The sequence below is a fragment of the Manis javanica genome, chromosome 3 (genome assembly GCF_040802235.1).
Source record: "Manis javanica isolate MJ-LG chromosome 3, MJ_LKY, whole genome shotgun sequence".
NCBI classification, from domain to species: Eukaryota; Metazoa; Chordata; class Mammalia; order Pholidota; family Manidae; genus Manis; species Manis javanica.
This window is the reverse complement of record NC_133158.1, coordinates 210,721,493-210,734,543: the sequence shown is the minus strand read 5'-3', so window position 1 is coordinate 210,734,543 and position 13,051 is coordinate 210,721,493. Positions and strand designations below refer to the sequence as shown.

Sequence of the window (13,051 nt, the reverse complement as noted above, 5' to 3'; positions counted from 1 at the left end):
CACCCCGATGCCCCACCATCAGGGGCAGTCCACTGGGCAGCAGCCTCCCTTCACAAGAAATCCTCCTGGGAGGGTCCATATGTTGAGTCATCAGGGCAAATAGAACATATTAGAGTATATGGCCCATGGCATCCTTGACCCGCTCAAGTTCCACGTGGGGAGGGTAGGAGAGGGCAGAGAAGAGTGTAAAGTAGTGGGGCATACTGGAGGCAGGGAAAAGGGGTCCGGCCCAGTGCCAGCACATGGAGTGAAAGGTCCAGGCACCTCTCTCAGGTGCCTTGCCTTGAACGGGATCTTGCTGGCATGGGTGCTGTGAAACCCGTCTGTCTTATCTTAGGCAGGTTCCAAACCAGCTCGGCTTCTCAGTGCTGTCGTCTGAAAGCTGAACTCAACATGGCCAGTGTTACTTTGCTTTTCTTCATAGAGAAACGAGAGATGGCTACAAAATCCTTCCTTAAATGATTTGTGTAACTCGTGGGTTTCTTAATTGCTGATAACTTTTCCCCTGTGCGTGTGCCATTGGATTATTAAATAGCTGTCAACTCTGCTTAGGGTGTGAGGACAGCGCTAACGTTTGGAATGTTATCAGTACATCTCCATCTTGGCTGCCTGGCTGTTTTGTGTGTATTAACACCCCCTGATGTCACATACTCATTCATTCATCAAGTATTTGTTGTGCAAGAGATTCCTGCGATGTGCGTATACACGTTTTGGTTTCCTGGGGCTGCCATAACAAAGTACCACAGACTTGGGTGGCTTAAAACAACAGAAATTTATTCTCTCCCAGTTCTGGAGGCTGAAGTCTCAAATCAGGTGTCCACAGGAGCACACCCTCCCTGAGGGCTGAAGGGGAGGGTCCTCCTTGGCCTCTTCCTAACTGCCGGTGGTTGCTGGCAATCCATGGTATTCCTTGGCTGGTAGACACATCTCTCCGATCTCTGCCCATTTGTCATGCGGGGTTCCACCCTTGAATCTGTCTGTGCTTTCACTTCTTATGACACCAGCTGTTGGGTGGGGCCTCATCTTAGCCAGTTATGTCTGCAGAGATCCTATTTCCCAGTAAGGTCACATTCTGAGGTTCCAGGTGGACATGAATTTTGAGGGACACTCTCCTAGTCACTACAATATGGTTTTGACATTTTCCTTGGGCCCCTTCTTCTCTCATAAAGCAGTGGAGTAGGGGCCTTGGGGTCTGCTCACTGCTGGTGTGGGGATGTCCAGGTTGAGCCAGCGGTTTGTTAGTAAAGGGAGATCGCATCCACCGGGGCCAGAGAACGCGGCTGCGTGAGCGACGTGCCCGATGGCACCAAGTATGTGCGTTCTCACAGGCTGTGCCCACGCTCTGCGGGAGTGACGGGCCAGAGAGGGCTGGGACAGGAAGGTGGGAAGGAGCAGCCTGGGGCGGGAGACAGTGGCCCTAGGAGACTGAGCAGGAAGAGCAACCGGCTGCAGTGGTGGGCAGCTCTGTCCCGTTCTGGGAATGGCGAGATGCCTAGTGTCCCCAGTGAGGCAGAGCAGACGGGACCGGACGGACCCAGGGAAGCCGCAGCTCTTCACTTGCTAGCAGGCCGTGTGGCATCAGACAAGTCGGGAGCTCTGAGTCCAGTCGCGTGCACTGGAATCCCTGACTTGCCCTGGAAGGAAGGCCCACTCAGGAGCAGTTAGAAACCCCTTCCTCCATCCAGGCGCTCAAGCCGGGAGCCTGACCGTGGTGCCGGCCACCTCCCTGCCTTCACCTGGGTCTCTTCTACCCCCAGACAGCCGCTCACATGCCCCCTGACCGCCACTTCTGACTCGGGCCCCACCACCTCTCGCCTGGCCTGCAGCCTCCCCACCGCCTCTGCTTTTCTTTCTGTTCCCATCACTTTCCAGAGTAGCAGCCTGAGCCGCCTTCCGCCTGTGCAGACCCGACCACTCTTCTTTCTCTCGGGCTCCTCTTGTGGCTTCTGGTGCCCTTGGGGTCAGGTGCCCTTGGGATCACATCCAACACTGAGGCCAGGCCTCCGAGGACCCCCTAATCCCATCACATGCCCCAGCTCCTGATCCCATCGTAGTTTGCATACCTCTTTCTTATCTTCAAGCTCTCACATTCCTTCTCCCTGGAACTCTCCCCTTTCACCCCATCTTAGTCCACTCGGGCTGCAAAGCAAAATACCACGGGCCAGGTTTCTTGCGCAGCAGACATTTGTGTCTCACAGGCCTGGAGGCTGGAAGTCCAGCATGGCTGGGCTCTGGACTTCAGTGCCCTCTTCTCGGCTGGCACACGGCAGTCTTCTTGCTGTGCCCTTGCACGGTACCCTCATGACCTCATCTGACCTAGTCACCTCCAAATACCATTGCATGAGGAATTAGGGACTCAACATGTGTACTTGGGAGGGACAGAAACATTCGGTCCATAGCGCCCTGCCGCCTCCCCCTTTCCTGAGCCGCCTTCTGTTCCTCCTTGAGGCTTCTCTTTGGAGAATACTGCTTCCAGGAAGCTTTCCCTGACTCCCTTGCACACACGCAAGACTGGGCCAGCTGGAGCCTGCGAGCTTGCACAGCGCAATGCTGATCATTCCTCTCTCCAGGAAGGAGGGCTTGTTTCCTCTGCAGGTGGCCCATTGCAGAAAGCGCCCTTTACCTTTGATGCTGTGTGTGACCCTTTCAGGACCACCGGGCCCCAAAGGTGATCAGGGGGACGAAGGGAAGGAAGGCGAGCCTGGAATCCCTGGACTACCTGGACTTCGAGGTAATGGGGAGACCCTGGGAGGGGCCCCCAGTCCCTCCCCGACCCCCTACTTTCTCCTTGGCATTGGTGATGAGGCTCCCCGGGAGGGTGTCCCCCAGCGCAGCTTCAAATGCCCATTTCTGTGCCGAGATCGGTAGAGAGGCTGCTAGTGTAACTGGAGCAAGTGTTTTTTCATAGAAAGCGCCAGGAGCTAAAGGAAAAGGGGGGAAGAGAGGCTCACATCTCCTGAAGGCCACTCCCCCCACCAGGAGTGAGGGTGTCTGTGCCCGGGGGCCCCAGGAGGAATGGAGGGCACCCGCGGTCCAGGACCAGCCCTTCATCCGCGCTGGGCCCCCAGTGTTCCCAGGTCAATAAACCCTGGCCCGTCTCCTTACCACCCCATCCAGCTATGCACGCTGGTGACAGCCCTGAAGATCAGCCGCGGTGGGAGGGTACTTTTCAGCTTTCTGGAAAAAATCCGTTCTTCTTGGACTCGTTGTCTCAGCAGTTGTTCTGTTACTTTATCAAACTTTGCGTCCCAGTCTGAGCATTCCTGAGCCTCTGCTGTGAGCAGCATTTTTCTAGGACAATGTAAATTCTTCTAAATGATGCAAGAGAAAGAGAAGTTTATTGGAGGGCAGGGGTCTGCTTGGTTGTATCAGGAACTATACCTCCAAACCAGCCCCTTCCTCAGCCTCTGGGAGGCTGCAAGAAGGGAAGGAGGCAGAGGCACACGGCCTGGCCTCCATTCCTGCCTCCGCGCTCCAGGGAGTTCCCTAAACTCAGAATTGAGGGTGCCCAGGGGCTCAGAGCTGTGGAACCCCTTTTTCTGTCTTATTAAGTTATAGGATGGGGAGCCCTGGGCATATGCTGCGCTAGAGGCAGAATTCTGTGGCAATAGGGCTGCTGGACTCCAGGATAAGATTCACTGTGTTAGGAAGAGAAAAAGAAATCAGTCCACCGTTCTCTGAGGTCCAGCCACCCTCCTGGGGCCATGCATCCTCCTCCAGCCATTTGACATTAGCTCTGGAGGGATAATTACTGGAAGACAGGTTTTTCCATGTCTTGGAAAAAGACCAGAGAAAGCCAACTTACATTCAAAGCTGGAAAGAACAATTAATCAGTTAATTGAGGGTTCTCTGCTTTGCAGAGATAACTGTGGGCTTCGGTCAGGCCTCAGGGGCTCTGGCTGGGTGGAACCATCTGTTGATTCTGGCTGTCCATGGTGAAATGCAGGCCGTGGCTGTGGGGCCTCATGGCCAAGAGCCCTGCGGGCTGATCTGGCTGCAGGTCATCTGACCTACTTCCTGACCTTGCTGACTCCTCCCTCCTCCTAAGCATATGATCCCCTTTGCTGTAATTCCCTGTGTTACAGCACAGAGCAGACCTTTTGTTTTTTACTTAAATAGGAAGGGGAGTGTTCATCTTTCTCCTACCCTAGGTCCTAGTAAGCACTTTTCATGCAGCATGAGATGAATCTGACCATGAGCTTTCAGTTCAGGAAGACCAGGGCTCAGATCCCACCTCCAACACTCTCTGCTGTGTGGCGATAGGCAGGTTACCTAAACTCTCTGGGCCTCAGTTTCCTCATTGGTAGCAGAGATGAAATAATTCCTCAGTTTATTGTGAAGATTAAATGAGATGCTTTATGAAAACCATCCAAGACAGTGTCTGGCACATAGAAAGTACTTAAAAGAGGGTTTGCAGAATCTGAATTTCCAGCAAAGCTAAAGGGACATCCCCTAATGGCACCACCACCATCTCTCGCAGTAGAATGAAACCTGTCAGGGGGAGGGGTGCAGTCTAACTGGATAAAAAGGTGCTGATGGGGAAGGTTCGTGATGACTTTTTGAACACTGCCTTTGTACCTTACTTAACTGAGAGCAAGCAGAGCTACGGGAAGATGCGTGACTGAGGTTGATTGCTGGGCCAGGTGATGACCTTTAAGGGCCCTTCTAGTTCTGAGTCTAAGGCTCCACAAGATGTCTCTTGTCTGCCCAGGTCTGCCAGGGGAGAGAGGAACCTCAGGACTGCCTGGCCCCAAGGGCGACGATGGGAAGCTGGGGGCCGCAGGACCGATGGGCATGCGCGGGTTCAAAGGTAACGACTAATCTCAGAGAGCACAGAGCCACACTCGCTGCTAGGCCCTGGGCACCAGCATGGGCACTAGAATGCAGGCACCATAGTGACCTTGGACAAGTCACTTGATCTCTCTGAATATCAGTTTCTTCATCCAAAATGTAGAAATCCTCCTGGTACCATATTTCACAGGGCTGTCATAAGGACTAAGTGGGATGTACATGCGTGAAAAACTTTGTAAACTCTAACGTGCTATAGAAATGCAAGGGGGTGTTACTCCTGGTTGCGGCTCAGTGAGGTAAGCAGAGGAAGCCAAGCCAGGAGAACGGAGGCCGCGCACCCAGGTTGTGTGCCACCCCCTCCCCAGTGCTGCCAGATTCCTAACAGCCCATCACAAAGATTTAAAAATTTTAAATATTCGCCAAATATTTAAAACTTGAATTCAGTTCTCAGACCTACGTTACCAATGGTGTTTCTCCTGAATTTTCTTTCTTCCTGCTGATCGTCACCTTGTTCATTTTTAGGGGAGTCACTTCAGAATCAGTCAGTCTTTCCAGAGTGTCCAGACCTCCTGTCATCATCGCAGAAGCAAAGAGGAGGTCTGATGCTCTTTCCCCAGGCTCCAGCTTCTTGCTTGTTAAAACGGAAACTAAGAGGAAGTGCTGTGACCGTTCCCATCCCGGGTCTAGGATGGTCTCTTAATCTTGGATCCCTGGGAACTTTTATTCTACCTTCTGGTTGATGATTAAATAGGCTGAGGTTTTCCCTCTACATTTTTGAAAATTGATTTTAAAACAAGACTATAAAAGTGGCACATGCTTTTTGAGAAAATTTAACAATACAGAAGTGTATAAAGTACAAAGTAAAAAGTGAGTCCCTTACTCTTTAGAATGACTACTGTAAACACTTTGGAGCATATCCTGCCAGATCCTTTCCTAAGCACATTCATATTTACATACATGGTTGCCTTTATTTATTTTTTTTGTCAAAACTTGGAGCACACTAGGCATCCACCCCTGGAACTTGCTGACGTGCTTTTGTTACCAGGTCACATGCCATAAGCTTTTGATCTGCAGGTATCTTTCTGGAATAGAATTCCCTGTTCACTTTAGTGTCCCCTTGAGAGGTGTCAGGACCTTGCACTTCTTGGTAGTGAGGTGCTAGCCGGAAAAAGAGCTTTGCTCTTTTAACATATCTGGGGAAGGAAATTCCTCAATTCCCTGGAAACTCTCCCTCATGTTCTATTGTCTCTCCTGCTGGTAAACCTGGCGTACAACCTGTGTGTCCCTATGGAACTGAAGAGCCTCCCTCCTTTTTCCCCTCCTGTGCTTATCAGAGCAAACTTGGATGTGGGCTTCTAAAACCTTAGCTCTTTAATAGGGATACTTTGCTTTGTCTTCCTCCTGCTGACTGTTTTGGGGTGCGCTGGTGCACGCCCCTCTTCGACACTTCAACCAGGAAGGGATGAAGCTTCCCGGCTGGCACCCCACCTCCTACCTGCAGGCTGCATAACCAGCTCCGGCTCTTACCTTTGCTGCCCTGCCATGCCCTCCGGTGCCGTGGGCCCTTGGCTTTGGGTTATTAAGTCTCCTACAGAGAATATTGTATTCACATAGGATTTATTTCCATTTCTAATGCTAGTTTTCCTGCTCTGTTGCAGGTGACCGAGGCCCAAAAGGAGAGAAAGGAGAGAAAGGAGACAGAGCAGGGGATGCCAGTAAGGAAACTCTGCGGGGTCCCTGGGCGCTTTGTGGGCACAGGGGTGACTGTCACCCAAGCTGCCCCGCAGGTTTGGGGGCCTGAGGCTGCAGCCCTGACCCATGGCTCTGGTGTTGATAGAGCCCCTCCTGGCTTCAGGGCCCTGATGGTCCAGCAGGACATCGATCAGCTCCAGGGCACAGACCCTGTTCCCAGGCGTGGTGCAAGCCCAGGGGTTGTGTGGGTATCTGGAGGCAGCTGGCCTGGGCTCCCTCCCAGCTGCCTCACTAGCTGGCTGTGGAATCCCCATGCCTCAGTTTTCCCAGCTGTAGACTGGGGATAACTAGAGTCCTTTCCTCGCAGGGTCCTGGAGAGAATTCAGTGAATTAATCCACATAGGGTGCTCATTGCAGCACCTGAACATGAGTTGAGGACTCAGTGAATGTTGACTATTATTGTTCCATGTGACACGCCAGGTCAACCATACTCCCTGAAATCCTCGGAGATGCTAGCACCCAGTTCCTGAGCTCATGCAGTTGCATGGCGTCCCTGGGCACTTACGTGGGGCAGGGCGCAGAGGCAAAGCTGGACCCCTTTTGCTTTCATTCCGTCCCCAGCTGTGCAGCGGTGGTGACGATCTCATTATTTGGTGGGCCAAGTCTGGGAGTGGGCATCTTTCTGACAAGATTCCTTCCTCATATGTTTATACATCTCCAGCTGATCTAGTTATGGCACTTTTCTAGGGTTTGTTCCCCCCAAAGGGCTACATGTGGAACCTTAGCAAGATGGCCAGAGAAGGAGTCTCCTAGACTGGTTTCAACAAAATCCTGGCATACAGTGTGTGTTGGGCTCCAAGATGCTGCCAGTACATGTGAGGGCATCAGCAGACCGCCCCCCTACTAGGGCACCTGTACTCTGGCCGTGGTCCCCTAGGAAGACAGGGCCTGGGAAAGAGCACCTGCCCTCGGGTTCTGCCGTGGACACTCGGGGCAGATACCACTGTAGATTCACACGCTGGGCCCAGACCGATGGTTCCCTAAGGCTGACCTTTGGTTTCCACAGGTCCTCAGTCACTGAGGCCAGAAGGAGACCTCACTCCTAAATGGTGCCCTGAGACGTTAACTTGCCTGCCACTCCCTGTGCCCTTCCCTTCCCCGGGGCAGTGGTTAAGGACCTAACCAGAAACATGTATGTAACAGCCACTTGTCACTCCAAAGTGAAGACAGGGTGTGCCTGTGCTTACCCTGGGGCCCCCACGTCCACCTTACCTTAGATGCTATAATCCACAAAACAATTGGTGTGCTTTGCAAGTCTTTCTCGCATTATCTCAAGTCCCTTTCACAGGTGGCCAAGGGCTCACCTGGGAGTGACCTGGCAGATGTAGTGACCTGGTGGCCTTGGCTGGGAGCCGAAAGGAGAGGTCTGAAGGCAAAGGAAGGGAGTCTGGCTTTGATCTGGGACATCCGTGACAGATTGACACCCCCTTCATCTCATAGGCTGGGCACTGTACTCTGCTGTTCGCGTGCTGCCTTCTCCTGCTGTTTGTTGACTGCTTTCTGATGGAATGCTGCTAGGGTAGCTGAGAAGGGCTGTGGCATTTAGCTCTGCAAAATAAATAACTCCGGATGGAATAGCAGGAAGGGAGGAACTGTGGAAAGATGACCTTTGAGAGAGAGAGCAGAAACACTGCCCACATCCGAGGGGCTTCTGTCAGGGGCTCTCTGGCACTGCTCCTCAGCTGACTGAGAGGAGAGGATGTCTGTGCCCGTGGAGCCTGGAGGGAATTGGTGGCTGTCAGTCACCATCAATCCAGGGATGCTCTGTCACTGTTGACCTTGCTTCTGTGGGCCCAGCTGGCCGGGCTGTGCACTTGGATTGGGCTCCGAGGTCGGCCTGCAGGATGGGAAGGTGGGAGCTGGGCCGCAGTGGTGTGGGCTCCCCCAGGCATGGGTAGGGAGGCGGAGCAGGGGGCGGGCACCTCATCCTCTTGGCCCTGGAGCCCACTGACTGCACCACGAGAGGCTGACGTCAGCTCTGGACAGCCCTCCTTGGGGGCTGAGGGCGTTCTTTCCCTGGCCTGAAGAGGCTACACCCTGACTGGAGCCCAGAGCTCAGACAGCAGCCCTTACACGCAGCTCTAAGCGTTCCCTACCTGCCTCCTGACAGGACCCAAAAAATGTCTTCATGACTGATGGGCCTGGAGAGTGAGTGGCTCGGCAGACAGAGCCCCATGCAGGGGAGGCTTTCCAGTGTGCAGAGGGACATGGGAAACACACAGGAATTGTAGAACAACATAACGGAAGGCCAGCCAGCCCTTTCCCTGTTTCCAGAGGCCTGGAGCAGACAGCCGACACCCAAGGCAGGGGCGGAGGTGGGACTGAAAGCCCAGGCCCCTGACTTAACTAATTCTGCAATGAGAGCTTAGGCCCCTGCTCTTGAAAAGCAGGGCTGGGTTTCTCCAGCCCCTAGTGAGTCCCTCAGTGGGGACGCAGATGTAAGGGCTGAAGGGGACGTAGAGGCAGCTCAGGGCTGAGATGGACGCCTGCCCTGCGTGGGCTGCCTTCCCATGGCCTCTGCCCACAGGCCTGCCTCTGACCGCACCAAGCCCGCTGTGGTCAGCCTCCTGGTTAGGTCTCCAAGGACCTCCAGTCTGAGAGGCATCAACTGGATTCTGGAGACTGCGGCTGAGGAGGAAGCCGAGGATCGTCTTTCAGGAAAGTGTGGCCATTCTGGTGAGCACTGAGTGCCGCTCCTGGAGGTTCTTAGTCATTCCCGGGCCCAGGGCAGCCCCATGGTTAGGATCTCAGCGGTGGGAAGAAGTTATTCTCAGCACCAGAGCCGTCCCCTCCTCTGAATCAGAAAGCTGGGGAGGAGGAACCCTCTGTGGTCACCCGGTTGTGCCTGAGGAGGCCGTGGAAACTTCCCACACCTCTCACCTTCAGCCGCAAACACCTCGAGGTCCAGCAGTGGATATATTACTACATTACTGCATTAAAGGGACCAGTGAGGACATAAGATAGACAGCCTTCAGGTCAGGATTGGAGCTTGGGGTTCTCCTTTGAAGCGGCATGACAGTGATTTCTCAGTACCCATGTTTTGAGCCAACATTTAACAGTTTTTCAGAATGAGCCCTTACGATTGTTTACCTGTGTTTTGGTCTGGAGGCAGGATTTTCGAGTTGGATGGGGTTTCAGATCAAGTTCCCTCCCATTCCTTAGCCCATCTCACCAGTTCACTGAACAGGGACCAAGAACAGAGAGGTGGAGGGCATCCCACAGCCCCCCCAAGAGGTCAGGGCCAAACAGAGCCGAGACTCCATCTCCTGATTTCAACTCAGTAAGAGATGAAGTTTTCTGTTTGTTTATTTGATTTTTTTTTTTAGACAAGGGTGATATCAGTCACTCTGTTAGATGTTTACCTTTTGGGAGTTTGGCCAGGAAAAAAGGTTATATCTACACATTTCAAGACAGAAAGACATTTGTTTTACCCTCATCTATGGTCCATTTGCAGGAAAAATAAATAGTATTTTTGCAGCTGGGAGGTGGGTAAAGGATCCAGTTTTGTTTAAGTTCCACAGCATGAATTTAAAGCAGGGTATAAGTTCAGATTGTTTAAAAAATGTTGCTCAATTTGTTCACATGGAACAAATAATGTGCACAAAAACCCGGGGCAAATCTTAAACCAGGGCTTATTGAGAGTTATTAGTGACATCTCAAAAAACTTGAGAACCCTTTAACACCTGGTGTGTGTTTCAATATTTAGTGAAATAAGTTTGCACGGGGGGCAGGCAGAGGCACCCCAGGGTATAGGGTAAGCTCAAAATAAAGGATGAGGGATGTGGTTTGCATGCATTTTTCCCCCTAGCTGATGAGATGTTTCTATCTTTGCTTTAGAATAAGGGATCAGAGAGTCCTTTGGAGTCTTTGACTTCCCCTTCTCCCATCCCTGCACCTAGAGTTGGCTGCACCGGGTGCCCTGGGGAACGTGTTTGGGACAATGCACCACCAGGAGTTAGCATTCTTTGGGGCCTGGAGGGGCAGAACTACTGTATCTCTTATATAGAACTGTTATTAACTTAAACACATATACATCCATGTGTACACAACGTTAATATCCAGCAACAACATGATTTAAGAGTAAACCACACTTCTAAGAAAAATTAACTATTCACATAACACCACTAACAAACTCGCACTGGGTGCAGAGGGTAGGGCGCACGGTAGTGAGCCTGCCCAAGGCCGCAGGAGCTCGTGGGGGGCGGAGCCGGGCCGCTGCCGGCTCTGCCTGGCAGGGAGCCCACGGTCAGTCCTGCTACATCCTGGACGCTCTTTTATTTTTCTGGCCTTTGACAGTGTCAGGTGCTCAGGGCCATGGTCTTTTCTTGGTGGGTTGGTACAAAAGTACTAATTTCTTCCTTTAGCAATTTTCAGTTATTTTTAAGGCCTCATCTTAGAGTTTTCTCTTAATTTCACCACGCCCCAGCTTCCTCCCCTGCCTCTGCAGCTCTGAGACTGGCCTGGGTGAAGCCCTCACGCTGGAGGCCTCTGCCTCTGCCGGGGAAGCCATGGCCGCCTCGCCTGCCTTCTTTGTTCTTTGTGGTCTTGCAGACTGAGCGCAACAGCCTCCTGAGATACTGTCTGTGGAAGCTACACACCTCGCTCAGTTTGTGCATCGCGTCACCCCTTCCCTGTGTCCTTGTATGGCGGGTGCTCAGCAGAGGCAAACACGAGGGGGCGTGTGGACAGGCAAAAGTGTTTTTCAGATGTTTCCTCCCCTCGGTTTACATCTCATGACTGATAATGCACAGGCACACGAAATTCAGAAAAGCTGCCCTTTTGCAAACGTTCCTTCCAGACCTGGTGGAAGCAGAGGGAGAGCCACAGAGAGACAGAGAGGACGTGGTAAATGAGGAATGTGGGAACCAGGTGAGAACCGAGCAGGGACAGCGGGACAGCAAAGGCCTGAAACCCATGGGTCAGAAAATGCGGGGCATGGAGCCGGCTTTGGAGAGGAGCAGAGGCGGGAGGGATTAGGCAGGGCGCTGGGGAAGGGAGGGGCTGGCCTCCCTCACTTCTGTCACAGGAAGGACAGCATTTAGAGAAGAGCTTTGGTGTAGTCACTTATTTCGCAGATGTTTATTGGACATTTGCTATCTACCCGGCACCAGCTGAGGGCTCGTGAATGAAGGGTGGGTAAGGTCTGGCCTCCTCTTCGAAGCTCACAGTTTAGTGGGTGAGGACACACAGTCACAGCAGAGTGTGGTGGGGGCTACAGCAGACCTAAGTACAAAGGCGAATTTTGTCCCCTGTTCAGGGTGGGAGGGGGGTGGTCAGTCAGTGAAGTGTCTTTGACCCAAATCTTGAAGGGCAAGGCCAAAGGTGGATTGGAAGGTGAAGGTATTCCAGGTAAGGAGAACCACGCATGAAACGGAAGACAGTACTCCGATTAACCCGCAAAGTTTGGCATGGCAAGGGTTTGGGATATAAGAAACAAAAATTAAGGCCAGAGAAGTATATGGGGTCAATGCTCAGGAGTTTAGGCTTGACCCCTGGGCATTGGGAAGCCAGGATGGGCTGTGAGCAGGGAGTGACATGGTGGCAATGGGGGGTGACGGCTGGCTGGCTGGAGAACGAGACTGTTTGTCAGGCAGCCTCACCTGGGGTGGTCTCCCTGCCACCAGGTGAGACCTCAGCCTGAGAGAGGGCTCTTGACTCTGGCTGGGAAAGAATTCACAAACAGGTCAAACAAATGCAAGCAAGAAAGGAGTTCATTAAAATGAAAGTCATCCTGAGTGTCAAAGTTGAGCAGTGTCAGGAAGAGTGGCCCTTTTATTTGTGTGGCCATGCAGGCGGTGGGAAGCAAGAAAGAACAGAGAGCAAAGGAAAGTCCGCTGAACTCCGGCTTGGCACAGCTCAAATCCCTTACCAGCTCCTAAAACTAGGGTGACTGGTGTCCGGTGTCTGCTTGGATCTCTGCGGCACGGGAATTATATCCTTACCACCCCAGAACTGAGGAGCTGCAGATCACCGAATAGAGTGCGTTTATGTTCTTGGAACTTCCAAAAACAAAGGAGAGGAGATGTTCAGGCAGGCAGCAAAGAACACGATCATAGGGCTGCAGTCCTGTCCGGGTCGCCCAGGCCACGGGAACATGCAAGCCCCCAAAATCAAAGGGCCCCACAGCCACTTGCCTACTTGTCTGAAATAAAACAGGAAGAGAGAGAAGACTTGTGCTTAAGACTAGAAGGTTGAATGAAATAGCGAAGTGACGAAGGCACTGACCACCAGTGGTGGATGTCAGAGTGGCTGCCTTGAGGTCGATTATGTTCACAGTTCTTTTCTTTGTCATAAGAAAGAATTCAGAGACAAGAGCGATAGGCTGAGCAGCGCAAACGTTTTATTTAAAGCAAAGTACACACTGGAAGCAGGGGAACAGACAACCTCAGAAAGAGAGAGAAGAGGCACGCTTAAGGCTTTAGGGTTTGGGGTTCTGTGGAGTGTTTTGGGTAGGCTGGTATAAGGCCTGATGTACACAGGTGATGAAGTGTTGTCTTAAGAACAGGGT

General features: G+C 52.4%; 1 protein-coding gene across 6 annotated transcripts in view; it reads left to right on the top strand.

Annotated features, from left to right (window-relative positions):
• Positions 1-13,051, top strand: part of SCARA5 (scavenger receptor class A member 5) — a 108,658-nt gene that overhangs the window by 71,063 nt on the left and 24,544 nt on the right. For 4 of the 6 annotated variants that reach the window (XM_037024725.2, XM_037024724.2, XM_073232735.1 and 1 more), the window contains exons 5-7: positions 2,651-2,731; positions 4,712-4,810; positions 6,450-6,506. The exons of the other annotated variants lie outside the window; for them this stretch is intronic. In XM_037024725.2, the coding sequence (XP_036880620.2) occupies positions 2,651-2,731; positions 4,712-4,810; positions 6,450-6,506 (237 nt within the window). The remainder of the gene's footprint in view (positions 1-2,650; positions 2,732-4,711; positions 4,811-6,449; positions 6,507-13,051) is intronic. 6 annotated transcript variants of the gene reach the window in all.